General features: G+C 44.0%; 2 protein-coding genes across 2 annotated transcripts in view; one reads left to right on the top strand and one right to left on the bottom strand.

Moving 5' to 3' along the window:
• The window catches only part of CC2D1B (coiled-coil and C2 domain containing 1B), a 29,355-nt gene extending 9,991 nt beyond the window's left edge, over window positions 1–19,364 (top strand). Inside the window, exons 6-24 of the mRNA XM_009077736.1 lie at window positions 60–309; window positions 785–909; window positions 1,047–1,122; window positions 2,224–2,334; window positions 2,652–2,782; window positions 3,061–3,133; window positions 5,181–5,293; window positions 6,085–6,274; window positions 8,495–8,667; window positions 8,769–8,894; window positions 9,412–9,470; window positions 9,745–9,861; window positions 10,348–10,421; window positions 11,052–11,110; window positions 13,259–13,310; window positions 14,713–14,812; window positions 17,573–17,663; window positions 17,993–18,123; window positions 19,215–19,364. Of these exons, the coding sequence (XP_009075984.1) occupies window positions 60–309; window positions 785–909; window positions 1,047–1,122; window positions 2,224–2,334; window positions 2,652–2,782; window positions 3,061–3,133; window positions 5,181–5,293; window positions 6,085–6,274; window positions 8,495–8,667; window positions 8,769–8,894; window positions 9,412–9,470; window positions 9,745–9,861; window positions 10,348–10,421; window positions 11,052–11,110; window positions 13,259–13,310; window positions 14,713–14,812; window positions 17,573–17,663; window positions 17,993–18,112 (2,040 nt within the window). The 3' untranslated portion in view covers window positions 18,113–18,123; window positions 19,215–19,364. The remainder of the gene's footprint in view (window positions 1–59; window positions 310–784; window positions 910–1,046; window positions 1,123–2,223; window positions 2,335–2,651; window positions 2,783–3,060; window positions 3,134–5,180; window positions 5,294–6,084; window positions 6,275–8,494; window positions 8,668–8,768; window positions 8,895–9,411; window positions 9,471–9,744; window positions 9,862–10,347; window positions 10,422–11,051; window positions 11,111–13,258; window positions 13,311–14,712; window positions 14,813–17,572; window positions 17,664–17,992; window positions 18,124–19,214) is intronic.
• Window positions 19,365–22,218: 2,854 nt separating this feature from the next.
• LOC103805088 (zinc finger FYVE domain-containing protein 9-like) overlaps window positions 22,219–27,419 on the bottom strand; it is a 36,801-nt gene continuing 31,600 nt past the window's right edge. Inside the window, 5 exon segments of the mRNA XM_009077726.1 lie at window positions 22,219–22,696; window positions 23,437–23,613; window positions 24,493–24,598; window positions 25,422–25,584; window positions 26,922–27,002. Of these exon segments, the coding sequence (XP_009075974.1) occupies window positions 22,535–22,696; window positions 23,437–23,613; window positions 24,493–24,598; window positions 25,422–25,584; window positions 26,922–27,002 (689 nt within the window). The 3' untranslated portion in view covers window positions 22,219–22,534.

Raw genomic sequence — 27,419 nt, 5'->3', positions numbered from 1 at the left:
CACACTTGTAATATGTTGGATGAAAATGCCTATTGACTTCATTGTTCCATCTCTGCCAGACACTGGAAACCATGCTGGCTGCAGTGAAGAAAGGCAGAAAAATCAATGAGGAAGAAATGCCACCTCCTGTTGCAACAGGAAAGAGCTCTCACTTACCTCAAGCCACAGAAGAGGAGCTGGAGAATTCAGGAGATTCACCAGAGGATAAGGCTGAGTCTGCTGCAGATGATGAACAGAAGACTTCTCCTGGGGCAGTGCAGCATCTGGAATCAGAGTCTCTGCAGGGTCATGCTGCTACTGTGGAAACAGGTACTGTGATCTGAGAAGATAAGCAGTTGTGACACTGTTTTAATGCTACGTCTTTCTGGGTGTTTGTGCTGTGTAGCAAAGCACTGCTTAGGTAGGAACTTCCCTGCTGAATATCTCAGGTAGAGCTGTATGTGGCATGCTGAATTTCTGGCCGTGGAATCAGTTATCATTAGAGAGCTTGTCTGTGCACTGTCTCAGTATCCTTAACTTTTCCTGCGGCTCAGTTTCTCCTTCAATATTTGACATGTGGAATTCCAAGCTTTAAAGGGTTTTGAGCAATTGACTATAAAACTATTTTTTTAATTGGGAAAAGTGGAATTGTTATGTTAGGAGACTGGAGGCAAAAAGGATGTTTGAGAGATGGCTGTGTGATTCAGAGCAAAGAAGGACAAGTGTGGGTTGGCATAAATGGACCATAGCAAGGGAAGCACATCTTGCATTCTCTGTGTGTCTCAGCATTGTTCCATTCTCACAGATCTTCAGCACAGCAGCACACGAGCGATGCTGCTCATCAGGCAGAAGGAGTATAAATTAGCAGCTTTAAAAGCCAAGCAGCAAGGGGACCTGGAGAAAGCAAAGGAATACATGAGGACAGGCAAGGTATGCACTCAGGACATCCTGAGTGGTAAACATACCCTTTGCTGTACCCACAGGCATTGTCAGATACTTACTGTGGCAGTTCGCAAGTCTCTGACATACCAGAATAAATCTTCTGCTTTGTTTTTCTTCTGCATTAGAAATTTACTATGGTTCTAGAAGCTTTGGACAGTGGGCAGCCAATAGACCTCCAGAATATGCCTCCATCTCCTCAGGGTAAGGCTTGTCTTAAGGAAACCTTTTCAGAAGTCTCTCTGTGCTGTAATGGATTGATTCTGTGTTTGATTGGAAAACGATAAAAAGAAATTAAGATCATTTAAGTCTGAGGTGTACTGGGTGTTCACATTCTAATCAAGACCAATGAAGAAAAATTGAGGTGTCATTACTTATATTGAAGTTACTCTCTGTAAGTATTGATGTCTAATATTCCTGGTTTTGTAAGTGGAGACAATAGCAGCCGAGTCAAAGGGAAAGAAGGGTAATGGCACATTGTTAAAGTTTGCTGTAATATTTGGTGGTGGTATATGCTTCAACTGGAGCTCATAATGTTCAGATAGGGATTAACTAGCAGATTGCAGTGCAGGAAAGTCTATTTTTTTAAAGCAAGTTACCAGCATGAAATGTACCTCAATCCTGGTAAGAGAGGGTGTTTTTTAAATAGGTCTGGTTTCCCCAACAACAACTAATACTTGGACTGTGCAACTCAGTGTTTTAAACAGTTTAGTACATTATATGATGCTGAGAAACTAAATGATAGATTATTTCAGTAAACCATAAGATTTGTGACTCAAGTTATAAACCTGTCACTAAGTGCCATTGAGAGGAACTTCACCCATAATCTTGCCTTAAAAAGTGCAGATAATTTTGTGGTTTTCTAAAATACCCACTGTTACACAATGCCAGAAGTTTGGGTTTCTGAATAGATGGTATTAGTTCCTGCCCTTTTCCAGCACATCTTTTGTTACTAGGATATTTTAGTCAGTTAGCAGCCTTGTTCACTCTTGTTCACAGCCTTGTTCATCTGCCAAGATACCGAGTTATATTTCGGGGAGAGAATTCTTAGAATACTTGAACCACTTTTACTTTTCTTCCCCTTCAAGCAGCACTAAGCTAAATTAAATCAGCATTAGAGATTTTCTGTTCTAAAGCATTTTCTCTGAATAATGGGAGCTTAGACATAACTAGCCATGAAGATATTGTTTTGAAGCCAAAAAGCTTTCAGGAAGATGTGATCAAATTGATGGTTTCTGAGTAACATGGGTTGACTTGCTGTGTATGGAACACACTATGACACTTCCTGCTTTCTTTGCTTTGCAGATCTTGAAAGCTTAGGAAATGTACAAGATGCATCCAGGCAAAAGGTACCACCTCGAGTGGGAAGTTCCCAGGATCTTGCAACACGTGAACCTCAGACCCAGGAAGCTTCAGGTAGAAATTTTGGATTTCTGTAGCAAGTTACGAAAACAGCACAGTTGGAAGGCACTGTGAGGTCTGCCCTGTCCCACTGTACTGCAGCAGGATTGAGTGAACCTGCCTAATGTTCCTGAGTGTTGTTTGCTGCTGATCAATCTGTGCTTTTGTTCTGGATCAGTAATGGAAGTAAAAGTTAACAAACTTTCTTTAGAACAATAGTAAAACTTTCCAATGATGTTTTTGTCTCTGCAGAGGGTGAGGAAGGGAAGGAAAAAGGCAGCTCATGTGTTTTGAAATCTTCATGATATGACATTTGATTGTGCCATTTCCAGATTCCCTGCAGCAGCCAAGAACAGTGCTGGAAGCGTTGCAGCAGCGGCTGGAGAAGTACAAGTCAGCAGCAGCACAGGCTAAGGCGAGTGGGGATGAGCGGAAAGGCAGGATGCACGAGAGGATAGCCAAGGTAAAACCAAAGTGTAGCTGTTTGCATCCAGCAAAGCTGTTTGAATTAGGTCTCTTGCTAAAGACTTTCTCAAGGCTGAAATAATTTGTGTATTGTCCTTCTGTTTGAAAAGAGGTTCAGTAGGGAAGCTGGGAAGCATTCGGGGGAAGGAATGGAGACAATGCATATATTGTAGCAAAATACAGAGTCTTCTGCAGTGTTGATGCTGGTTAAATACAGATGATTGCTCATTTATAGTCAGCTCCATGTTGTGTCTTACTGAGTGTCTTTGATTACAGCAATACCAGGATGCCATAAGAGCCCATAAGGCAGGGAGAAAAGTGAATTTCTCTGAGCTACCTGTTCCTCCTGGTAAGTGTGAACATAAAATGTCCTAATATTTAAACTGTTGGATACCTGCTGGGCTCTGAAGGGGCTGTGCAGGCATTGCCTCCTCGTCCTGTGGAACAACTCCTCCTTTTTCTCAGTGAGTAGGCTGTCCTTGCTGTCTGCAGGTATTGTGAAACTGCTTATCAATATGCTCCCAAACACTGACACTGGTGAACGTTCCTGCCTTAAAACTGGCACTATTTAAAAGCTTAAACAGCTTACCCATGGATAGGTGCTGAAAAAGTTACTTGTCTGTCCTCTGTGCCAGCCCTCCTAGAGGAAAACTAAACTTCGGTTGTATTGGCTTCTTAATTTGCTAGGAAGTAGATTTCTGAAAGTGAAAAAGTTGGCCTGAGTCCCCATCTATTGATTCCTAGCAGGAGCCTCAGGACTCTGTATCTTATTAATATCTCCCTCCAACACCTGACAAATCAGATCAGGATTGCAGCTCTCAGGGCTAGTAAAAGTAGACTACAGAGACGAAGCAAATCATGTCCATGGTCACACTGAGACAGTGACAGAGGCAGCAACTGAGCCTGCTTTGAGACACTGTCCTGTTTATCTTCTTTAGAACACAGAGCGCTGTGTCTGTAAAAGTTTAGACAAGGTCATGTGTGAGTGCTCTGCCTCTGGTTTACATGATACCATTTCTCCCCTAGGAAGGATCTTTCCTTTTATCTTGTGTCTGATGTGTTCTTCTAAAAGATACACTTGGCACAGCTTTGCAGTGCTAAGTGTGTTTTTAAGTTAGAAAAAAAGACACAAACCTTGTGGTGGTTTTGTCACTGTCAAATGTTGCAATGGCAAGCACTGTAGTGGTAGTGAAGTAGACAGTGCCAACTCTGTCAGGTCATGTACTACTTTGAAAGTTCCCTGCTTTGAAGGCTGTTCCTGAAAGGTAGTTTAGCATCCTTTGTTCTAGAATGTGATCCTTCTCTTGGCAAATATGTTTCTGTAAGAGTGAGGTACTCCACATTTACACCTCTGAAAATATGGAGAACTCCTCAGTTTCTTACACATTATTTTTCAGCCGTCATTTAGAGGCCATGTGATTTGTATTGAAGACAACCATCAGGCAGTCACTGAAGCCAGCAGTGCATTTTCCTGGGCTGGCAGTGCATTTCATTGCATCTGGGTGGTGATGAGTACCAGCCTTGGCCTCCTTGGAGGCAGAAATGCTGCTGAGTAATGGATTGAATGTCACATGGGGCAGCAGAATAAGATCCTATGTGCTTCAAACTCCTGCTGTCCCCATACAGCCCTCTCTAGGTTTAGAAGCAGTTTAGTCATTATTTCTTAACACTTCAAATGAGTCTGGAAACAAGAATATTAATGAGAGAAATCTTATTAACAGGCATTTTATAGTAGTGGCTCTGAGTGTGTTGTTTGGAGCTGAAACTAAATTGGTAATGTGGAAGTAAGAGTTTATCTTTCATAATCAAGCCTCCCTCCCATCCTAAAAAGGATAATAAAGCAATGAAAAGGATTATTCTTCATATATTTCACATTTAATCACTGTGGTTCTGCCTTATTTTGCAACCTCTGCATTGCAGTAGCTGTTGAGCAGAGGCTGAGTGTTACCCAGCTGTCAGCAGTGGATTGATTATTACTCTGTGGGGTAGCAGTGATTTTTCTGCTGGACTGTGTACCTGCTAAGGTGAGGCAGAGGGGAAAAAAAGACACTAAATTCTTTGCTGGTGCTGGGGGTTCTCTACTACTGAAGTCTTGAGGTTGTGAGGTTCCTTGGCTGGCTGCTAGTTGCTTCCCAGTTTCAGCTTGGAAAACTCTGCTCCATTATTGCACCATTTTACTGTCACCTCTTTAAGCCTGGGCATGTGTGACAGGTCTGATCTTAAGCCCACTAGACCTTATCTAGCAAGGCTTTGTGGCCTTGGCCTCAGTCTAGGTACATCGAATTCTAAAATATATAATAGGTATTTGGATAGAAATAGCTTTACAGAAAACAAATACAGAAGATGTTACATAGGTCTTATGCAACTCTCTACTTCTGTCTTCCTTTCCTTCACAGGGTTTCCCCCTCTTCCTGGTGTTGCAGCAACGGATGGTGGCAGCACAATAGCTGCTGTTCTGGAAAGTGCCAGCAAGCTGGCAGACATGGAGGAGAACGATGAAGAGGAGGAGGTTAGTATTTCCTAGTAGGATGTGTAAAAGTTAAAATGTCATCTCTCGTGATACACAAAGATGAGGCCATTGGATTTCCAGGTAAAGGTACTGAGATGAAATACATTTGCTGAAAGTCTGAAAAGTACAGCATCTCAGGAGTAATTTCAGCTTGCATTGCAATGTAGGGGAGACAGAGGTGGGATGTTATTACAGTCCATACGTACAGAGTCTGAGTGCAGGGTTTGGATCTTTCATAACTGTCTTGTATGTGGGTTTTGTTTTCAAAGCAAACACTTGGGATCCTCACCACCCCTTTGCATTGTTCAGAAGTACTTAAATCTGTACTTTTCATCCTGCATCCCAGTAGCTTTCTGTTTGTTCTTTCCTAGAATGTTCAACACTCACTGCTTTTTGTCAGGCTGCACCAGCCTTGAGACTTTGGTTTGATTTTATTTTTTTTCGCTTTTTCTCTGGATTTGGTTGCTGATTGTTTGTGCTTTCAGTGGGATTAACTTCTATGGGGGAGAATTCCTGGATGGTGCTCTATCTGCATGCATCTGTTTTTTACAAAATCACATTCTTGTTGAGCACTCCTTCTGTAGTGGAGGTTTGATGCTTGCATAGGTCAGCTACCTACTGGCATGGAATGGCTCATCAGCCTCCACAAGTTAATTTGCTGTCTGGAATATTATGCTCCCTCAGAAGGAATACCAGAAGGCTGATACAGTGATAACTATGGTTGTTGATGCTGCCTTCAGCTCTGGAATAGATTTTATGCATTTAATGTGGAACTATTTTTGCTATGCCAGGCTGAACCTCTGGCTCAGGCCCCAGTGGCCAAGAAGGCTGTGCAGCTGCCTGGAAAGCCGACTCAGGTTGTTAAGCCAATTACAGCTCCGTCTGCTGCAGCTGAGGAGAGCTCTCCAGAGCATGTGAAACGAGCTGCATCACCCTCCACCCTGGACAAAGCAGACTCAATGGATCATCTCCCTCCAGCTGGTAAGGTGAAGGGATCACCACTCCCAGTGATCCATGTGCAAGTTGTTTAGTTTAGTTTAATCCCTTGGTAAAGACTTTTTCATTATAGTTTAGATATGAGCCTGTGAATGTGTGGCACAGATTTCCTCTGACAGGAGCCTCAATACAGTGTCTGCTGGAGGGCAGACCCAGACCAGCCATGCAGGTTTCTTTCACAGAGACACCATGTATAATTATAAGGGTGATTGGGTTTTTAATTAATTTTGATGTAACGTGTATTGATTCATAATGTTTAACTCTGCTCACAGTTGAACTCTCCATATACACTCATTAAAGGGGACAGCTTGCCGGTGTGAATTATTCATTGATCTAATGGAGCTCCCCACATCAGACAGTGCTTTTCTGCCTACTGCTTCATCCAAGGATCTCAAACTGATGTGCAGGCAGTGCTTCATCAGTCTCTAGTCTTCCTGTTGCTAAGGTTGTTGAGCAGTTGTCCGTACAAGATTAACTGTACAGATAGTAAGGGACAGCCAGCACCTCACAGTGATTTGGGCACACACAGGCAGTGCTCAGGCTCTCACTGATTCTGTGCCTTACTGTAACCTCATCCTCCTTTCATTCTGCCCTGGGTAGTTCCTTCAGGACAATGTAGAACTGCCTAGTTGGCTGATGCAAATTCTTTAGCAGAGTGTAAAGGCATTTTGCAGTGCCATTGTGATTAGCTCATCAATCTTGTCTAGAAAATTCCATTACTTGTTTTATGAAGACCACTAAAAGGTAGTAGTTGTCCATTTTGGCTTTGAAAAATCTATGAATCCTCAGGAGAGTTTTGGTTTTGGCAATTTTAGCTGTCATACTAATCTCCTGAGTGAATTGCTGTAAACTCATGCAGTGAAGGAATTGATAATACCTGGGCTCTGTGTTAGAGTGGTCGATCCTGGGTATGTCAGGTATTTTAAAATAAGGCAAATATGTGCAGCAAGAATCTGGACAGTGGTACTGACATGATTTTCACAACACAATGTCAGCACTTTGCTATTGTTAAGTTCTATTTCACTTGTTAAAATGCATTCATGTTACCTTCATCCCCCCAGAATTACCCTAAGTGCAGCTTACAGCTGCCCACAGCTGATAAATCCACTGTAAAAATCCTGTCTTTTCTCATGGGAGAATACAAGACATGGGCAGGTGTGGGAATGGAATGGAGCAGTTGCACCTAAGGCCTGTGCCAGGAAAGCCTAGGAGCTAAGACTGGTTGGATTAATGGCTTTGCCCAGTCAGTTCTCCACAGATTTTCTTTGAAAATACTTGTGCTCTGTGTGTTAGCCTCCCAGAACACACTGTGGGGTTTATCTCAGGGGGATCTGGGTGAGCTCCCTTGTCTAATTGGTTTGGTTTTAGTTGATTGGGCAAATTGCTCACAGCAGCAGGACAGCTCTTTTGCCGGGATGGGGATGAGTTGATCATCATCTGACAGCAGTAAACATAGTGTGAGAGGCACTGGTGTATTTATTTGCTGACAGGCACCTCTTGCAAGGGTTGTTTAGCTTGTGTAATCACAAGTAGAGGGCAGTGGTGAATACAAGATGAGCGTCTTTGGGAACAGCTGTAATCAGCTCGTGATGCCCCATTTCCGATGAGGAAAGAGGCAGGATGCACTGACCTGGTGCAATGGAAAGCAATCTCACTTGTGTGGTTGCCCTTACTGTTTTGGAAAGGAAACAGGAGGCTCAATAATATGAGACTAAGAGAGCAAGGAATTGCAGATAAGCAGAGGTGATATGTCTGAATGTGCCTGCACATTGGTTCATCTGAGGTGTTCTGACTGACAGAAGAGGGAAGAAATGAGTCCAGAAGATGCTCACAGTATTTGATGTCTTTTGGAAGTTAACATGGCAAGCTGACAGTTTGAATTCAGCTTCTGCTTTGCACCAAGCAGCTGTGCTGGAGTCTGTCTCCTGCGTGCAAATTAGGGACTGTCATTACTCTTGTGACATTTGTGAAGTGCTGTGAGGTTTTTTTGATGAAGGATGCTATGATAGAAGGAAGTTTGTTTCTGTTTCTAATGCTTGAAATTGGAATTGTCCAAGAAACAATTGAGTGCAGAAAGAACATGTCCTTATTTGATATCTGTACTTTTACTGACCTTTTTCTGGTAATAAACTGAATATGGTGAACCTGTTTCAGGGGCATTGGCAGTGTCAGATGAGTGAGGATTTCCATACAACTCTTTTTCAGTTAGGGAACAGCTGGAATTCCTGGAGAACAGAAAGAAGCAATACCTGAAAGCAGCCATCAAAGCAAAGAAGGAAAATAACCTTGAACAGGCAAAGACGTATCTCAGAACAGCTAAGAGCCTTGACCTAAAGATTGAGCAAGCAAAACGTGGCAAACCTGTTGATATTTCCAAGGTTAGTAGGATTTAATATTCTGCTTTGGTTTATGTTCTTGGACATCTAAGTGCTTACTTTTCCCTGTAATGACTCTGAAATGTGGTGCTCTTACGTTGCAGCTGCCATCACCTCCTACAGATGATGAGGGTGACTTTATCTTTGTACACCATGAAGACGTCAGGCTGTCTCAGAAAGCAGATGAAGTGTATGCACAGCTTGTCAAATTGCTGAAGGACCAACATGAGGTGACCATTTATCTTTACTAGAAATGTTTTGGGGTTTCTTTTGTACATTCTCCTGGGGTTTATTAATATCATAATCTCATCATTGTTTCTGTGGGGTCTTTTTTCTTTTAAAAAGCTTTTGATTTTGCGTGTCCTAAAATGGAGAATTTTCAGAGTTGGATTCTGTGACTAATTGAAGCCAAAGGGTGTGCTTGAAGGTTTGGGACTATCAAATTATCACTGTTAAATATGCAAGTTAGAAAATACTACCTGAATGATTAAGACTAGTCCCTGGGTGAACCTCATATATGTACAAATCAAGTGATTAAAAAGTAATAGGCAGAACAACTCAAACAAGAGCTGTGCTCAGCTTTGGGCTTGAAGAGTGGGGTGGTGGGTGGGTTTAAGTGACTTGGGAAAACTCTGGCTTTTCTTAAATTAGGTTGTCATCAGCCTCAGAACTCTCTGCCAGTCATGAGTCTGTGTGTGAGGATCACTGAGTGCGTCTGTGCTTGTTTGGTTTTGTTTTTGTTGACAGAGGTGTTTGCAGTATTCCAAGCAATTCATGCATCTGGGAAATGTAGCAGAAACGACTCGGTAAGACCTGGTGCCCAATTTTAATCACCCCACAGAGTGACCATTTCAGCCTTGAGTCTGCCTGACCCCCTAAAGGTGCTTGGGGGTTCAGGGTGGTAAGCTTCTGTTGTGTGAAAATGTCAGCAACTGTGACTCCTGCATCTCCAAGCTGCTCTCAGAGCTCTGGCCTGAGGGTTGCCGTGTGGCCTGTATGTGGCAGAATGCTTTATTTGATGTCCCGGTGTGTCTGTAGCTTTTTTATTGTTGGGTTGTGGTTTTTTTGCCTTTTCTATAGGTTTGAGAAACTGGCACAAGGTTGTAAAAAGGACATGGAGATCCTGCAGCTTGCACGAGCACAAGGGATGGATCCCCCAAGCCATCACTTTGAGGAGAGAACCTTTAAAATGATAAGGTGTGGAAAAACAAAAGGTTTTCTCAGGCAGGCTGGAATGAGTTTTCTGGTCTTTAGCTCTTGTTTAGGGAATTGTGGGCTCCAGCAAACTTAAGGCATCCAGGGTTAGGCTCAGCATTCCTGAAAGGATACTCTCAACAACTTAAATACAAAGAAGTTTTTACCTTGCTTCTCTTGTGGGTTCTTTTATTTTCAAAATACCTCCAGCTTCATCTCTTGTATTCTGTTACTTCAGCCACTCCTCCTTCCTCTGCATTTCTCCCTCAGTCCCTGTTGCCTTCTGGGCTTTGTTCCTGGCAGGCCTCAGAGATGGTTTTCTCTGTGTTCTTTCCTTGCTCTTTTGTACTTTATGAAGGTGATCTCTGTAGGAGTGCCGTATTGGAAAAGGTCTGGCTGGTACCAGTGGCCTCTCCTGGTCTGGCAGTGGATCAGGAGGTGGTGGGATGCTGGGAGCAATGTGCTTTTTTGTCTTTTTTTTCCCCACAGGATATTTGCTGAGCTCACCAGCACAGAAATGCACCTTCTCATCGTTAGGGGGATAAACCTACCAGCTCCACCAGGTGTGTACTTGTGAAAGGGCATGTGGGCTCTTTCCTCTCTGAGTAGGTAAGGGATGTAGTGGGGAGTGAGATTTATCTGTCTTGAAGACCACTTTACGAGTCAAGACCTTTGTAGCCAGCACTCACTAAAACAGAATAACCATGTTTTGGGCTCAGGGCCCTCAAAAAACATTAAATAGTAATAAAAAACCCCAAACAAGCAAAACAGATGAATAAAGAGAATCTGTGTCCCATCTGGACAGAGGGAAGAATTTTCAGTTGTCCTGGGTCCATTCATAACTAAGTCATAGTTAAGGTTTCATTTTTACCTCCTATTCTGTTGAGTGCCTGCCTTAAGTTTGCACCACCTTGATGTGTTTTGACCCTTCAGTGGACAGTAGTTGCCACTGCTTTTAGTCCTTTGTTTCTGGGAGCTTGTAAACCACCTGTGCTGGACTGTCTTGGGACTCACAGCAGCATAAAGCAGGTGTTTCCCTTTGAATGACAACTTGCTATGGATTCTGGTTTGATGGATGAGTTTTTCAGTTGTCAAGAGACAGGTCATTGAAAATCAGTGAGGTGCTCTTGAAAGTCGTGCAATGAAAGTTCCTTTCCTGGCTGTTTGGATTGGCTGGTTGTTGTCTCATTCAGGTGTGTCACCGAGAGATTTGGATGCATTTGTGAAGTTTGAATTTCAGTACCCAAGTGCGGTGAGTGTGTCCTGCCTCTCCTGTCCCTGTCTGTCACCTCTGACACTGCATCAGCTTCTGAGGACTCCAAGGAGAAACTGTAGGTTTGCTTCTAGAAAGGAAAACACTTCCAGGCACACTGCTGAAATTATTTATAAAGCATTATTTTTTTTCTGAGAAACAGAACTGCTGAATCTGCTGCAGGTTTGGGCTTTACTGCACCTTTTTCTTGATGTTCTCCACAGCTTACACTTAGCAGTGAGGTGTCTGCTTCAAGCCTGTGTGTTCCGTGGCTGGCTGACCACCAGCACACTCAGTGCTAAGCTGTGCCCTTCTCTTCCCTCTGAAGACACTAATCAGGCTGTTTCCAATGTTGGCAAAATCTGTAGAAGAGAAGGTTGTATGGAGACCTCATAGCAGCCTTCCAGTATCTGAAGAGGCTGCAGGAAAGCCAGAGAGGGACTCTTGGGTAGGAACCAGAGTGACAGTACAATGAGTAATGGGTATAAATTGAAAGGGGAAATTTAGATTAGGTATTAGGAAAAAGGTTTTTCCTGTGAGAGTGGTGAGACACTGGTACAGGTTGCCCAGGGAGGCTGTGGCTGCCCCAGCCCTGGCAGTGTTCAGAGCCAGGTTGGATGAAGCCTTGAGCAACCTGCTCTGGTGGGAGGTGTCCCTGCCCAGGGCAGGGGGTTGGGACTGGATGAGCTGTAAGGTCCATTCCAACCCCTTAACACTGTATGTCTCTGTGCTTCTGTGATTTCTTTCAGGGGTGCAAACACACTGGTAGCTTCAACCAAGCACAAGTTGTTACAGGGCTGAGGAACCACTTTAGGTCTGATCTCCCTCTGAGTCCCATTCCATTAATAAAACAAGCTTTTAAAGGCATTGCTTTGGAGTGTCTTTTACAGAAATGGATCAGAAGGGTTAATCTTTGTCATGAATAAATGCAAGTGGCTCCTGGTGATTTAATTAGCAAATATCTATGTGTGTATCTGGAGAAAAACTTGGGCCACACAAGTTTTCTGTCCTTACTAATACTTAAGTGTATGTGCATCTATACATGTGTATATATATAAAAATGTATACATACATATATTGCTCCTTCTGTGCAAGTCCCTGACATCTTCCTCTCACCTTTAAAAGCAGCATCTAGCTCAAACCTTAGAGCTAGAAGGGCTTCTGAAGAGGGCTGACTAGTCTTGCTAGTAGTACAAGTGCTGGGGCCACTGCTGCTTTCTGTGCAGGGCACAACCACACCTTGCTCTTACAGGACTAATGCTTAGCCCTGGGAGAGTGCAGAGCCTAGATTTTTACCTCCTGATAAATTTTGCAGTAATTCCACTGAAACACATTCAGTGACCTGTGGGGAATTGGTGATGGTCAGACCAGGTTTGTGTTCAGGTTTGAGTTACATGAGGCCTTCATGAAGGAGTTGCCCCATTGGGGTGCCTGAAAGCAGAGCTGGTCTGTGTGAGTAATTTTCTGGGGAAGGAGTGAGAATCAGCATAGTTGCTTTTAATCTATTTTCCTTTGTTTAAAGAAAATCCAGATCTCTGCTGCTTAACCAACATTCAAATGTGTGTACACCACCTTTCTCCTTCATAGCTGGAGTCAGTTTTGCAAAGCAGCTGCAATAATTAGGTCACATTGTCCTTGTTCAGTCCCCAGAGATTTAGTTTGTACTCTGCTTTAGGTTAAAAGTTAATTCATTTTGGTGGCAGATTGATTGTCAGGCAAAATAATAGTAGGGCAATTCCCTGAATGATTTGTGATGAATTTCTTCTGTAGCTTATTATTCCGACTAATGCAGGGGGAACAGGATTACTGTGTCTTGGAACGTGCACAATTTATCTTGTAGTTTAACAGCCACAGTCAGTAACTTTATGATGATTGGATTGACTGTGACCATGTAGCTTATCTGTGGCTCTGATATGTAATGGAATGTTTTGGCTTATTCTCTCTCTAGTATTATGCTCGTTACCACAGTGAAATCCAGGTATTTTAGTCTTGAATGTACCATGACTCTTCTTATCATTTAGATAACCTCCTGAAACCTCATGTTTCTTGTACAGGCATAAAATTGGTCTGGTAATAAAAAGGGTCACTACTCTCTCTTTTGAAACAGCATCTGATGGCTTCATGCAATGTCTTTCTCTCTTTTAACAGGAGCAACCTCAAAAGAGTAAAACACCTGTAATTAACAACAACAATTCTCCAGGTTAGTACATTTTTCTGGGGCAGAGGGAAAAGCATTGCAATTTGGGAATCCCTGGAGAGTACAGGCTAGTCTCATACTGTGAATCAGGCCAGAGGGACTCCCACCACCTTTTTATGTCCTTCTTACAGAAGGGTTTGTTGTAGGGTGAAGTCCAACTGCATTGGTAACTTCTTCACCCTCATCCCAACATTGGTGGTAGTTACTGTGTTATGAGTTGGTGAAATCATGGAGTCACCAGTCATGCTCCAGCTGCTGCTGTCAACCCTGCTTGGACATGAGCCAGATAAATACATTTCCTTTGGTAAATAAGATAAATTACTAATTTTAATATCTCCATGGATCAGTTCTTTTCCAGTCAGGTTTAGTGTCCTGTGAGATTACAAACTCTGTCATGATGTTTGCTAATCAGATAATGTTTCCAAACCTGACAAAACATCGTTGCAGAAAGAGCTGATTTTTAAGACATTGTGTCTTGAAACCAACCAAAATGCTTCCTTTGTATCTTTTTGAAAAATACCCCTCTGACCCTAGCCATTGAGTTCAGGCATTAGACTCACTGTGCATTTTAGAATGAATCATCTTGCACTGAGTTGGGTTTATTGCTGCATTATCTTTTTCAGTTCTTGCAGTAAGCAGCCATCTGATACCAAACCAGCCTTGAATTCAGTAGCCAAATGACTGGTTGTGATTTTATCTCAAAAGAGGTACATATAGATACCTGTCTTTTGAGTTTGCATGTATTTTCTATTAGAAGTCCTGAAACTGAGCTGAGAGCTGTGCTCCAGGTCTTCCAGTAACTTGATCTGCACTTGCTGAGCAGCCCTAGCTGCAGTGCTTAGGGTTCCCAGGCTGGCAGGTAGAGGTGATTGTTCCTGGGTAGCAGAGCAGATAAGTCTTTGAGCATTAGTTGTACAATCTTGAGACTTTCTGATAAAAAGGTGCCCTGTGGCATAGTTCTTGCCCCGCACATTAATGAAAGTGGTGTTAGAACAGTATTAATTACTTTAGCCAAACACTCCTTCCCAGTTACTCCAACCTTCCTGTGCTTTTTCCTTATTTTGTACCTTTTTTTTCTTAGTCACAGACACTGTTTACTTGCTGAAAGACCTAAATTCTCCAGTTTGGGCTCTCTGGTAACATGCTGTCACCACCTCATGATGACTTGGTGTTTCTGCAGTTTGGTTTCTGTCCCTGTACCGTAGGGGAACAGAGGACAGGGCACAGGAACATACCTTGGTGATGCCTAAAACACCCCCCTGAAGAGGAGTGTGTGTGGGTGTGAAGTGTCTCTCAAATGGGCCAAACTGGAGACAGAAGGGGTCTGAGTGGGTACATGGAATACAGCACTGCACATAGTTTGGCTTTCACAGCTTTCTTGCACTTTTCTTTGTCTCAACTGTAGAATATAACCAGCTGTTTAAGCTGAACATCAACAGGAATCACAGAGGCTTCCGACGAGCGATTCGCTCCAAAGGAATTAAATTCGAAGTATTCCATAAAGGGTAAGTCCACTGTTTGCTCCCCTCACTGCTTCTCTTGTAACAGTTGAAAGGAGCATTGGAGCTGAAATGTACAAAGCACAATCTTTCAGGAAGAAATAAAGAGTTGTCTGGTTCTTATGTCTGAGACCTTTCAAAATGTGCCCAAGCTCTGTAGCTTCCCCTGTGGGGTTGAAACAAGGCACCAGTTCAGTGGATTCAAAACTGGCAAATCATTGAGGGTTAGTGTTAAGAGGAATTGATAGGACTGAGAAGGCAATGATTTACTTCAAAATGTTTTGATTCTTAGCCAGTTTGGTTTTAGTCATCAGGACTAGAAAATGTAAATGTTCTCTGGGAAAACTTTGTAGAGTATCAAAGTACAAGCAGCAGCAAAACACGAGCAGCAGGAACGCAAATGACAGATGATGGCACAACTAGTGTTACGGTTTTGTACTTAACATTTGTTCCTTGGATCTTGCAGTATTTCCCAAGCTCTGCTAGCAAGTTGTTAGACTGCCTGGAGAGAGACAGGCTCCCCTCATCCCAGAGCAAGATGACGAGATGGATGTTAACAACTGATAACATTCAGGGGAATAGTTCTGTGTCTGGGCTCACTACTGATTATCCAAAATCAGAGTGGCCTGTATTCCCTAATCCCTGGATCACTTGTGATCCATGTCTTGGATGGGATGTTAGATAACCTGATTTTGTCTCAGTGGCTCTTTGTGCTATTCTTTGTTCCTATTACTGGGCCATGCAGAAATCATCTGTAGGCTCTGAGATGGTTGTCAAGCTGTAGATGTTTTAATTCCTGAACTCAAGTCTCATTCTTTACTCCAGGTCATCTGTTTGCATCTCTGTTGAAGCAAAAGCTGACTTTCTTACTCTTTTTGTCAATCCTGACTGCTCCACTGCTGTGTTCAAGGTCCCACCTCTTAGCTCTTTTGGATAGAGCTGTCAAGTGTTAGCATTTGTGTAAAATGGTTTTTCTTTAATCCCCTTTCCCCAGCCAACTCCTCAGGAGAAAGCAGAGGGTGAAGTGATCCAGGCTCTTTTCTGAAGGCTGGCTGCTCCCTGTCTTTTTCTTAAGACCACAGATGAATACTACCTTGAGAAATGCTTGTAGACGTTGTAGTTTTGGGGTCTGTGATAGCTCTTTGACCATCTCCCAAGAATTATTTCCTCTCAGTGAGCAAAAGAGACTTGTTTCAGGTCATATATATTAAACTTCACTTTAAAAGCACTTTCAAGTGAAAACCCAGCAATGTATTTTTCCAAAGGAAAAGTCTCTCCTTGAACTTCTCCTAAAAGCTTCTGAAGATAAAAGGAGATTTCCCCAGAGCTGTTTCTGAAGCCATGGCCTAGAGCAAGTTCTCATTCTTCGCTTCAAACCCCCTGGAACTGATCAGGGCTGAGCCAGTCTTTATTGTCTCTTGAATTATAAAATGGAAAAATGCTTAAAAAAATTCAGGGAGAACTGCTGATCCTCTAAGTTTGAGCAAAGTGCCCAACACACTGCAGTATAATTATGTAATCCTCCTTCATTTTAGGGTGCTTGGGAAGTAAAGGAAATGCTCTGTCATGTGAGCTAATCAGTTCTGAACTTTTCTACATGATTTTGTGTGTCTACTGTAGTCTCCCTGATAGTCTCAACCTCCTGTTGTCACCACAGATGTGATCAGGAAGCTTCATAAAACAATCTTTGGAGTTTCCATTGCATATGTCAGGTCTTGCTTGATAATATCTTAATATCTCTTAATGATCATAGGAAGAAGGGTAGAATGTTTTGGGGGGTTATATGTTTGGTTTGGTTGCTAGTGGTTTTTTCCTAAAGAGAATGGCATAAAAAGGGAACCTTCTGAATTCTTGGAAGATTTCCTGTCTAAAACATGGTAGGCATGGGCAGTTGTCCTTCCCACCTTCAGACTCCGTAGAGTTTACTTGTGTGTCAGACCTTTTGAAGATGCTTGGATGCAGGCAAAGAAATCCTGTCCTTTGCGCTGAACACATCTGTGGAATTAGTGTGTTTACTCTTAGCTGTTGCCTTTGGGAGGAGTTTGTCTGGATAAGGGTTGTACCACCTGTCTCTGTTAAGGTAAAGATGGATTTCTTGCTGATTAAACTGTTAAACAGAAGTGACTGTAGCAGGGGAAAATTGATTTTTTTCTCACAGAATAAAAATGCTTCTGTGTTTAATTTCATCAGACTGGAAATTCTAAAATGATAGTTTTTTGACTTAAAACCACTGAAGGTGAATCTAAACAATAGCAGAAATGAAATGTTCTTACTTGTTGAAACTGAGTGTTTTGATTTATCAAGATGAAACTGAATGATTCATGTGACTTTTTCCTAATAAGTAGTTTGCCAAAACCAGCAGGTGCCTGTGAAATGTTTGTTTTGCTGAGGGATTCAGCTTCCTTGGGAAGCCCTTCAGCCTGTTCCATTGCAGAGGATCACTGTCCTGGCTGCTGGACACTGCTTCCCTGCCACTCTGTGCAGGGCCAGCAGCTGCTGCCACTCCAGGTGCTAGTTTAGTCAGTTGGTTTTCTTCACTACTGTCCTCATCTTTAATTCGGTTGCAAGAGAGTAACTAACAAATGAGTACTCTCTTCTTTTGTGCTTTGTGGTCTCATCTGTTCAGGGTTTGCCTCTAGCATGTCTTGTCCAGCTCTCCCCAATGGGGTGATGGGGCAAATATATAGTGATGAGCTCTTGCTTGTTTTCTCTGTCATGTTCTGACAAACCTTGCCCATTCAGCTAAGGAAGGTTTCTTTGGAACAGATCCTTTTTCAGGAGTGACAAGCACGTGGGGACGGCACACTTGAAGCTGGAGAAGCTGGAAACAGAATGTGAAGTTAGACAGATCATTGAGGTATGTTTCCAGGGTGAGGTGTGTTCTTCTGCTTAGTATTTAAACACAAAAGGGAAATGAATAATTGGATCGCATAATTTTGTGTATACAGTTGAGTTTTGTATGGGATGAGTTAGGTAACTTGCCTGGGTTGTGGGGGGACCTGCCCTGCTGAATTACAAATCCAAGGAAGCATGTGGCTGTGACACCTCCCAGCACTGCGGTCACCTGCAGGTGATCTCTGTCATCTTTGCATCATGAGCAAACACAGTCAAGGTTGCCTGAGTCACTACACTTTGACATTATAGTCACATGTGCACTAACTGCTCTTCTTTTTGTGGTTCTTTCAGATCTTTGATGGCAGAAAGCCCACTGGAGGGAAACTGGAGGTAAAAGTGAGACTCAGGGAGCCTCTCAGTGGTCAAGATCTTCAAACAGTTACAGAAAACTGGCTGGTCCTTGAACATTAGTTCTGTCTGAGGTATGAACACTGTGTCTAATGATGGCCTGGCCAGAACCTGACAGGGCTACAGATAAACTCTGCTCGAATAATGTCTCTTGCTGCCATTGACCTAATTGCATAGCTCTGGCTTTGATATCAGTCCCCTTCACATCTGTGGTGGGGAGTTGACATAATTTCAGAAATGAGGTTACAGAATCTCTGATTAGTTTGTATCTCAAAGATGCTCTTTCAGTCCCTTGAAATACAGGGAGAGCTTCCAGTATCATCTTAACACAGAAGAATGCTTAGAAAATAAGATCGATGAGTCCTTTTTGGGAGGGAGAGTGGTTTGTGCAAGGTCTCTTCTTCCCCTACCAGAAGCTAGAGAAGGGCATTTGTTGGTCACATCAAAGTCTGCTTGACTGTGTTCTCTGGTCTCACACAGCTGGTCCTTACAAACCCAGGGAGAAGCTGCTTCCTCCCTCGGGCCAGTCAGGTCTCCCTTCAGTGCACTTCAGCCCTGGGGTGCTGTGGGCAGGGTATGGCCACACTGATCCCTCCTGAGCAGCTGTTTGCTGTCCTGGAACATAACCTGGTATACAGCATGGAACAAACCTCATCTCTTCTGCTGGAGAACAGATGATGGATAAAATAAGTAATCCATCTTCCTTTGCTTGAGCTCCTGACACCTCTTGTGTTCCCTCTTCCTTAGCACATGGTTTTGCATTTATAAATGGCAGCTTCAGGGTAGTATCACCTGTGTGCCACAGCTTTACTTCCAAATGATGTTAGACTTTACAGATTGAGGCCTCATTTCAGCACATGCTTCTGAATTTGGGCACCAAAGGGACTGTTTTAGTGATCTCCCTGCTGAGGAGGTCACCAAGGTCCTGTGAGCATCAGTCAGGCTGAGAGATGTGTTTGCCTGAACCTGAAGTAACAACTTGGCCTTGTGCCAAAGCACTTTCCATCACTAGAGCCTCATAATTTTGCTCCATTGATTTTTCTAGTTGACCATCCAGAACCTTCATGTCAGCATTTTACGTGTAACGTGACCTTGAATTGCGAACGTCTGTGACGTTCTGCAGCAAGTCATGGTGATGGGTTTTTTGTGGTGGTGTTTTCCCCAGATCCGTTGGAAGAGGTGGGCTGAAGAACACAGAGAGATGCTGCTAGCTGCAAGCACCAAAGATGTTAAACGAATGCACTACTGAACCTAATGTCTATTTTGGTAACAGCCATAGAGCTTATTAATAACTTGGAGGCAAACGGAGGCTCTGGGAATGCACTGCTGCAGGGGCTGCTACTAGTCTGCACAAAATACAGAATTGCCTTAACGGAGGACTACTAATGTAGCACCAGGATGAATGTCACACTAACTATGCAGAGGGGTGTGGGAAGTGGTGTAGCCTCTTCAAAATTCCGAGGCAGTGTGAGAGCTTTTTGTTCAGGTCACAGGTAAGACCTTGAGCAGGATTCATTTTTCCAGGTGTTGGAGCAGCCACGTGGGTTCAGTGCACAGTTTGCTACTGCTTTTTCTGTTCTCTCCTCCCCAGGCCTGTTTGGGTTGGGCTCTGGTTTTGTTTCCTAAAACAGAGGAGAGAGGGCTCAGGCAGCAATGTGTGGGTGTGAGTCCCTCCTCTGCACACCCTTCCACCGTGGGTCTGCTGGGCTGTTCCTTCGGGAAGGAAAGGGCCCAGAGGCTCTTTAGCAGCAGGAGTTTCCAGACCTACATTTTTGTTCTGGCTCCCAAGTGTGTGCCATGCTTGCTGCACTGCTTGTTCAGCGCAGAAGGTGCTGTGCCTTCGTTCTTTATTTTGTTGGGGGGTTAATTTACAAAAAGAAGAAAAAAAGAGAAGTTCACTTGACTCCGCTGCTTCCCAAACGGTCCTTGTATTTTTACAAAAATAGGCTTTTACAATTCTTCCAGGTGATGGGGAAAATAGTCACTCATTGTCATGTGGAAAACTGGATCATGACTTATTTTCAGGAATGCTTTGGATCAGCAGCATACAAAAAAATGGTACTAAATCTGTTTGTGTTTTTAAATGTCTGTGAGCTAACAGAAACCAGGGATCTCCGAGGGGAGGATGTGCCTGTGAGCTGAGTGCTCTGGTAGGGAAGGCTGGGAGACAGAACAGAGTACAGACAGGCCAGGCAGTGCTGCCTCTGTCTTCCTGAGCAGATGAAGACAATACAGTGTTTAGTTTTTAATTTCAATAAATTTAATATACAAAACTACATGTTGAAAATAAAAATATAATATGCAGTTTTTTGCAGTGTTAACTAACTGAATTTTAAAAGTACAATTTTTTTCTAAACAAGTACTCATTTCTTAACAACATGGTAATTAAGGTCATTTAAAAGGCTATGGTTGAAGCAAACATGTCAGTCACCAGTTGATAGTGTTTTGCACAAACATAATCCAAACCTAAAAGACTTCTGGGGCAAAGGGAAGATGAGATAAACATTTTTCACCTCTTTTACTGCATTATTAAGCATAACAATGCAACTAAAGTAACTGGAAAGCTGCTGCTGTGGCAAAGCTGGAGTGCAGGCTCTAGGAGGAAGATTATTACCAGGTTTATGGAATGCTCTTCCAGATGCTGAGTGGTGCCCACACCGTGTAGTGCTGTGCTGTGTCCCAAAGTGTGCAAAAACAGCGTGCAGAGGGGGATCCAAGTGACCGCAGTCCAGCTGGGCTGCATTAAGCCAAGCCACCTTTTCCCCAATGCCAGAGGTAAGGGTTCACTTGGATGTAACGCCCTTTCAAGTGCAGTAGTGTGTGCTACCTCTTGCTGGCCAGCTCTTGTTTCTGGAGTTGGCCCCAGCTCCCTGGCCTCCCTTCTCCAGGGGCTGGGTGGGGCCAGCTGGAATTTGCAGTATTGGATTTGTCAGACTTCGCTTTTTCCAAACAGCAGTAGCCATTTATTCCCAAATGCACTCTGTGCAGACACTGCCTTTACATAACGTGCATCACTCTGTGCACAGGTACCTCTCCCTTGCCCAGCCAGTGGTGGTGGTTTGTTTAAAGCTAGACCCTCGTGCACTTCCCTGGCTCTTTGGAAGGACATTAGTGTGACAGCACAACCAAACCAGGCCCTGCTGCATCCCCAGAATGGATGGTGAGTGGGGATGAGGCAATGTCTGAGACACCATAAATCAGCACCTCTCTTCCCAGTTTAATTACCTATGCAGACAGGAGGAGAAACCTTCACCTCCCTCCTGGGTGGGACTCAAAACAGCTGCTTTGCATGGCTATGGCTAAACAAACCAAATCAAACCCCTTCTCCTGCTCTTTCCCCTGGTTAAGCAGCTTTCCATGGAGACAGTAAGAACACAGAACCACATTTCCTCTTGACTGATGCTCCATTCCAGCTTCACAGTGCCCTGGCAGAAGTGAGCAGCTGCTTTCCTTAACAAAGCCCTCTCAGGTGAGGCTGAGAGCACTGGGCCAAGTGCACGTGTTCAGAACTGAGCACAAAGCCTTTTTCAGCAGAACATGCAGAAACAGCCACTTGATACTTTGACCACAGGTAAGCTTTGACATGTGCTGCTGAGATGAAGTGTGAGCTGCCCTGGGCTACATGACACTGCATTACACTACAGCACACAGCGAGGAGAGGACAGAGCTGCCCTGGGTGGTACTTGCCTTGAACAAGCAGGACCTACTGGGGAACAGGAACAAGATATAACTGCACTTTAGGGCTAGTATTTCCTCTGCTTCATACAGATTTGTAAACAAAGTACAGAACAGCAGAGGAGTTCTAGGGGATTACAGAAACTGCCGAGGTGAGGGATGGTTATGGTAAATGGAGGAAAAAAGTAAACTAGCCTATTACACACACAGAACTGCAGTTCCCAGAACAGTGCTCTCAGGGAGATGCCTGCCCTTCTGCTCCTTTGGACACACATACACACAGAGTTATGGCTAGGGAATCCTTCCGTATCTCTCAAGGGCTTCTCCAAATGTATTTCAACCAATAATCTGGTCAAAATAATGTAAACGTTACTTTTGAATGTCTACAGAATTACCCACACATGGCAGCAGGATGAGGTCAGCATGGAGGTCTCGATTGTTTCTTACATGTCCATCTACAAACAGTACAAGATTGGAGTTTCACTTTTTATTTACGCCCCAGTGATCTTTGCACCCGTTTGAGCATCGAGAGTACATGACTGTAAGTCTTTAAACATGAGCATTTCTCTAAACAGTAACAGAAGTGTATTAGCTGCAAGGATAGCATAGCCATGTTGTAGTATAGAAGCTGCCCTGATCCTCTGGTTGTTGACAATGCATAGAAGATTTAGAATTATGGAACAACAGTCCCTCCCCCCTCCCCCCCTTCCCCCAATAGTGTTAACAAAAGCTTAATTTTCCAGTTTTAAAGTGCAAATGATTCAGATACAACTGCTGCTGGAACAGGTCTGAACAGAAAATGAAGTCCTCTTATGAGATGTTTTCCAGAATATAAAAGATGAGCTCCATTATGACTGGCCCCTCACTCAACTGACAGGCCCCTCCATGAATCACTGGAACTAAGGCACTGTCCAGGTCATTCATGTATTGAGAGGGCAGTGGCTGTCCATTGCTCCCAGCTTGATAACCAACCTAAAAAATACAAAGTGAGAGCAGGTTTTACAGAGACTCTGAGACTTAGAGAGGCTGTCAGCGGGCAGCAAGGCAGGAGGAGCTGTGGTCTCTGCCTGGGGATGTCAGGTGCTCCAACCAGATCTATCAGACACTAAAGCAGCTTTGCCACTTGCTTCAGTGCTTCTCTTTGTTCCCAGTGGCTGCCTGGGCAAAAGGAGCCTCTTCTTTCTACTGCTGATCACAGCAAGATGCACATCCAGCATTAGCAGATTAAGCCACACAGTATTTAGGAGTTGGGTGACACTAAGCCCATGGCACTGCCAGGCTAGCAGCTGTCCTGCCTGCTCGGAGCTGGGGCTCTACAGCTTCCCAGGGAACACTCCTTCTGTTTCTCAGCCTCCTATGCAGTGTGAGAACAGGCAGCTTGTGAGCAGTGGGTTACGCTCACACAAGAACATGTTTAATATACGCTCCTGTTTTTAATTGCTGGTGAAAATGTCAATTTAGAGTCTTCTCTGAGCACAGAGCAGGTGCTGCTCTTGCCATATGAGGGGGGTCAAGCCTGTGTTACCAGGCATTGGATTTCCAGTTCTAACAGATGTCCCAGAACACCAAACAACAGCCACCACCACCCCATTAGCATCTGATACTGGTTCTTCTTCAACATTCTCCGGGTTAGACTGTTGGATTCCCTTTCTGGGGCCTGAACATGGGAACAACTCCCCCCACAGTGAAACCAAACCCCATTCAAGACTTACTTGATCAGAGTCCAGTGTCACACGCAGCCCCAGCTTGGTCATTCCGTCTTCTTTCAGCAACTTCAGATGAGGACACAGAGCCAGACAGAAAGCCTTGGCCACGTTTTCAGTCAGCCTGCTGTGATCTGCTGGGTCACTCAGACCGTTGTGTTGCTCATCATTTTCCAGAAAAAACACCTGAAGGGAAGAGTTAGCACAGGACATAACCCTTGGCTCCTCCAGGAAGTTCAGATTACTGAGATGCCATTTAAAACTTTCACAAATGAAGACATAAAGAGCAGCTGCCCAGGGAAGCAAAAGCCCCTGAAGACAATGGCACCTTATGGGGGAAAAATAAAGATCTTCAGAAGAAAGAGTTAAATGTTTCTGTCCTCAGGCACCTCTCAATCTGGTAAAAAAACTCACTATGGGAATTCACTATCTATTGCACATCGTTTTAGTAAAAAAACCTGGTTTTAAACAGCTGTTAATGTCAGAAAAATTATATTTTAGTAGAAGCCTTAAGATCTGTGCTGCTGTTGTCACTGAACTTATCACTGCTGGGCTCAAGCCCAACTGACCAGGGAAAAAGGGACACACAGGTGACAAAGCTGCAGAGTGAGGAACTTGGATCCTCCTGGCCATGTGAAGTAAAATACTTGAAGATATATTTTTTACCTCAGCATTTATGTGCTGGCAGAGTCACAGGCCCCATCAGCCATGCAAGCAGTTCCCGTGAGCGATTCATGCCACAGCACTTTGATTTTCACTTACAACAGCTTAGACAAGGTGGCTCAAAACAGCATTTTAAAAAACCCACTTATTAAGCTTTGTCTCTGTGTAAAAAGGCAGGTTTTAAGACAGGTGCAGATGAAGCCAGCTGTGCCTGTGGGTAACACAGGGAACACCACCCCTATGTGAGAAGAGCATCACTTGGTGGGATGTTTCATTCTGCAGGAAATAAGGCAGCACAAGGTGTGTCCTGAAGCATTTGCTGCTTTCATGTTGGTGAGTAGGGTGAGCAGGCCCAAAACAGCCACGTGTTGGCTGCCCTGCAGCTGGGTGGGAGGGACTCACCTCTGTCCATCGAATGACCTTCCCATTGGCCTTGTACTCTGAGCCATGGAATATCTTCACACTGGTTATAGATTCCATCGATTTGCCATCAATAGGGCTCACAACACTGCAAAAGGGAGGGAGAAGGGTGAGACGTGGCCTGGACAGAGCCCACTGCAGAAAAGAACTACAACAGAATCAGAGAGTAGCTCCTCTGCTGCCTCCGGACGGGGTAACAGCACAAACCAGGTGCAGGAAGGACCTTTCTGCAGGTTTTCAACAAAGCTTCACTCCAGAGCTGAGCTCCTGTAAGGTGCTAACACAGTAACGAGATGTTTCATACAGATTGGAGTGTTACTCTCTTGTAGCCTGAGCCCAGGCCAGCAATACCTGAAACACTACTTGCATGCCCAGGATTTGATTACAGAACCTAAGGCTGACCTGGAGAGCCTGAAATGACAGAAATATCCTCCCTTCTAGGTGCTGAATCCTTAAACACTGAATCCACCACAACAGCACTTTACTGCCATAAATACAAAGGCTGCCAAATTCACCTTTCTTTTGGCTTAACTATAAAGTGTCCAAAGATACTGTTGATACTCAGCAATTTTATTTCCAGCACTACTTAATGCAAACTAAGCACCAAGAGAGCAAAGTGAGCACACTGTGCAGGGTTCAGCACTGAGTGCTGGAGACAGATGAGTGGTTTCAAATAACTGGATATTGGCAATGCCAAAAAATCCATAGCATTGGCAATTTTCTAAATTGATGCCCCAAAGCTCTGGTATCTCAATTGGGTTTTCATCACAATTAATTGCATCTCATCACTCAGGATGGGGTTTACAAGTTTCTGCTTCTATTGATTTGAAGACTCATGTGCCTTATAAGATCAATTCAAACTTAACAACTCCAGTCACCATTCAGTGTCAAGTGATTGCTCCTCTACTCACCCCTTACTGAAGTTTTTGTCATCTTCTACCCACTGAATATGAACGTGTTCCTGAGGGTCTTCAGCATCTACTTTGCCACAAGTGATGGTGAAGTCTTTCATCTCTCTCAAGGCCTGCCTCAAAGAGTCCATGTTCTCAGCAGTTATCTGGACCATCACTCCATCTGGGGAACCAAGAAATCCTCAGAAACCAAGATAAGCCACATCAAACAGCCTATTAGAAAAAAAAATCCTTCCCTTTTTTGCAACAGAAAAGTTAAATGTTCCTTCTAAGAGTAATGGGCAGCAATGCTACATAAGGCCATTTCTGTGCTCCCCTAGCTGAGTGCAGACTAGGGGAGCACAGCAGTAGGGGAACGGCAGCTCCCAGGTTAAATCAGCTACAGCAGTGGCCATGCCAGTTTGCCTCAGAACTTGACACCTGCTCTGTGCAACCCTCAGAAACCCCACATAATCCCCCCATTCAGCTGTCAATCTGTTGGCACTGGAAGCAGCACTCCAGCAGTGACAGAGTGTTTGAAAAGTCAGTGCTTGCCTGACAGTGGTAAAAGATACAGTTTTAATTCATAGAATCACTGAAAGACCTTTATGATCACCCAGTCCAACCACTAACCCAGCACCCCATGTTCACCACTAACCCATGTCCCCAAGGGCCACTTTGGCTCCATCTAAATTACTCCAGAAATAGCTTCAGAATGAAACGTTTCCCCCATGTACAGACTGAATCCACCTGTACCTCTGTCTGACACTAAACCCCCAATTCAGACACAGGAAATGGCACAATGACCTACATGCACTGCCTGACAGTGCACAGCTGCCTGTCCCACCCGCGGCTGCACACTCCCAGCTGTGAGCTCTCAAGCTCCTGCTCACCAGCAGCACTGTGTGAACTGACTCACAAACGGTGAAGAGCACTCCTAAACCTCTCCTGTGTACACTGTCACAGTGGTGACTGCACAGCTGTGCAGCTCAGCTGACAAGCACTAACAGCTTCCAGCCCAGCACACACCATCAGCAGCTATTGCTGTGATACAACACCTAGTGAAAGAAAAGCCACATCAGAGGCATCAGCTCAGCAATCTCAACCTGTCACATTCCCATGTGCCCAAAGACAAGCACATAAACAAGGCACATTCATACTCTTCCATACTGCAGAGCTGTTTGGTAGCAGAGGAAGTTTAGCAGGGCTTTCTCTCCTGGCTGGTGGATTACACATTCCATATTCCTTAGGCTCATGATTTCCTTGTTCAACCCAAACCAGTAAACCCAGCACAGGCTCCCAGGCCAGGTACTTCATATCTTACCCTCACTGTCTTGTGACCATGTTTTACAGCATCTGCACAAGTTCCCCTCATTAAAGGAGATGGGATTTTGCTAAAAAGTAGGATAAGCTGAGCAGCAGCCTGATTCCCAGGCCCAAGGCATAGCAGCAGAGCCCTGCTAACTGCAGAGCTGTGGTAAGAGGGAAGAAGTGTATTTAAACAAGCAGCTCAGTTCTTACCTTCCACGATACTGGATTTGGCAAGGTAGCCTGAAGAGGATTTTAAAGCTCCACTGAACACAAAGAAGCTGGCACCAGTCACTGCAACAACAACCACAGGAGAGACTTAGTGAGGCTTTCGTCACACAAGAATCAGGTATCACAGCTCCATCAGCCCCAGAGGTGATTAACCTACATCAGGACAAATACTGCTTGGAATTATGGTGGCTGTGTTGCACATCATAGCCGGGGATATGCTGGGGCAAATCATCCAGTTATTTTCTAAACTGGACAATAGTTTTGGCCAACCTTAATGAATGCTCATATTTCATCACTCTCCCTCTCCCCCCTGCACACACCTCTAAGTTTCAGAATTACTAATTTTGGGTAACCAAGTACATAAATAACATGTAAATGTTCCCACACAGCTGGCAAACATTGTGAGTTGTTTGTGGCTCACATTAACTCTAACACACTGGCAAGGCCACAGCTCAAAGCCACCTGACTGAAAGCAAAATT

The sequence above is a fragment of the Acanthisitta chloris genome, unplaced genomic scaffold (assembly GCF_000695815.1).
Source record: "Acanthisitta chloris isolate BGI_N310 unplaced genomic scaffold, ASM69581v1 scaffold23330, whole genome shotgun sequence".
In the NCBI taxonomy this organism is placed as follows: domain Eukaryota; kingdom Metazoa; phylum Chordata; class Aves; order Passeriformes; family Acanthisittidae; genus Acanthisitta; species Acanthisitta chloris.
This window is presented reverse-complemented; position numbering and strand designations above follow the sequence as displayed.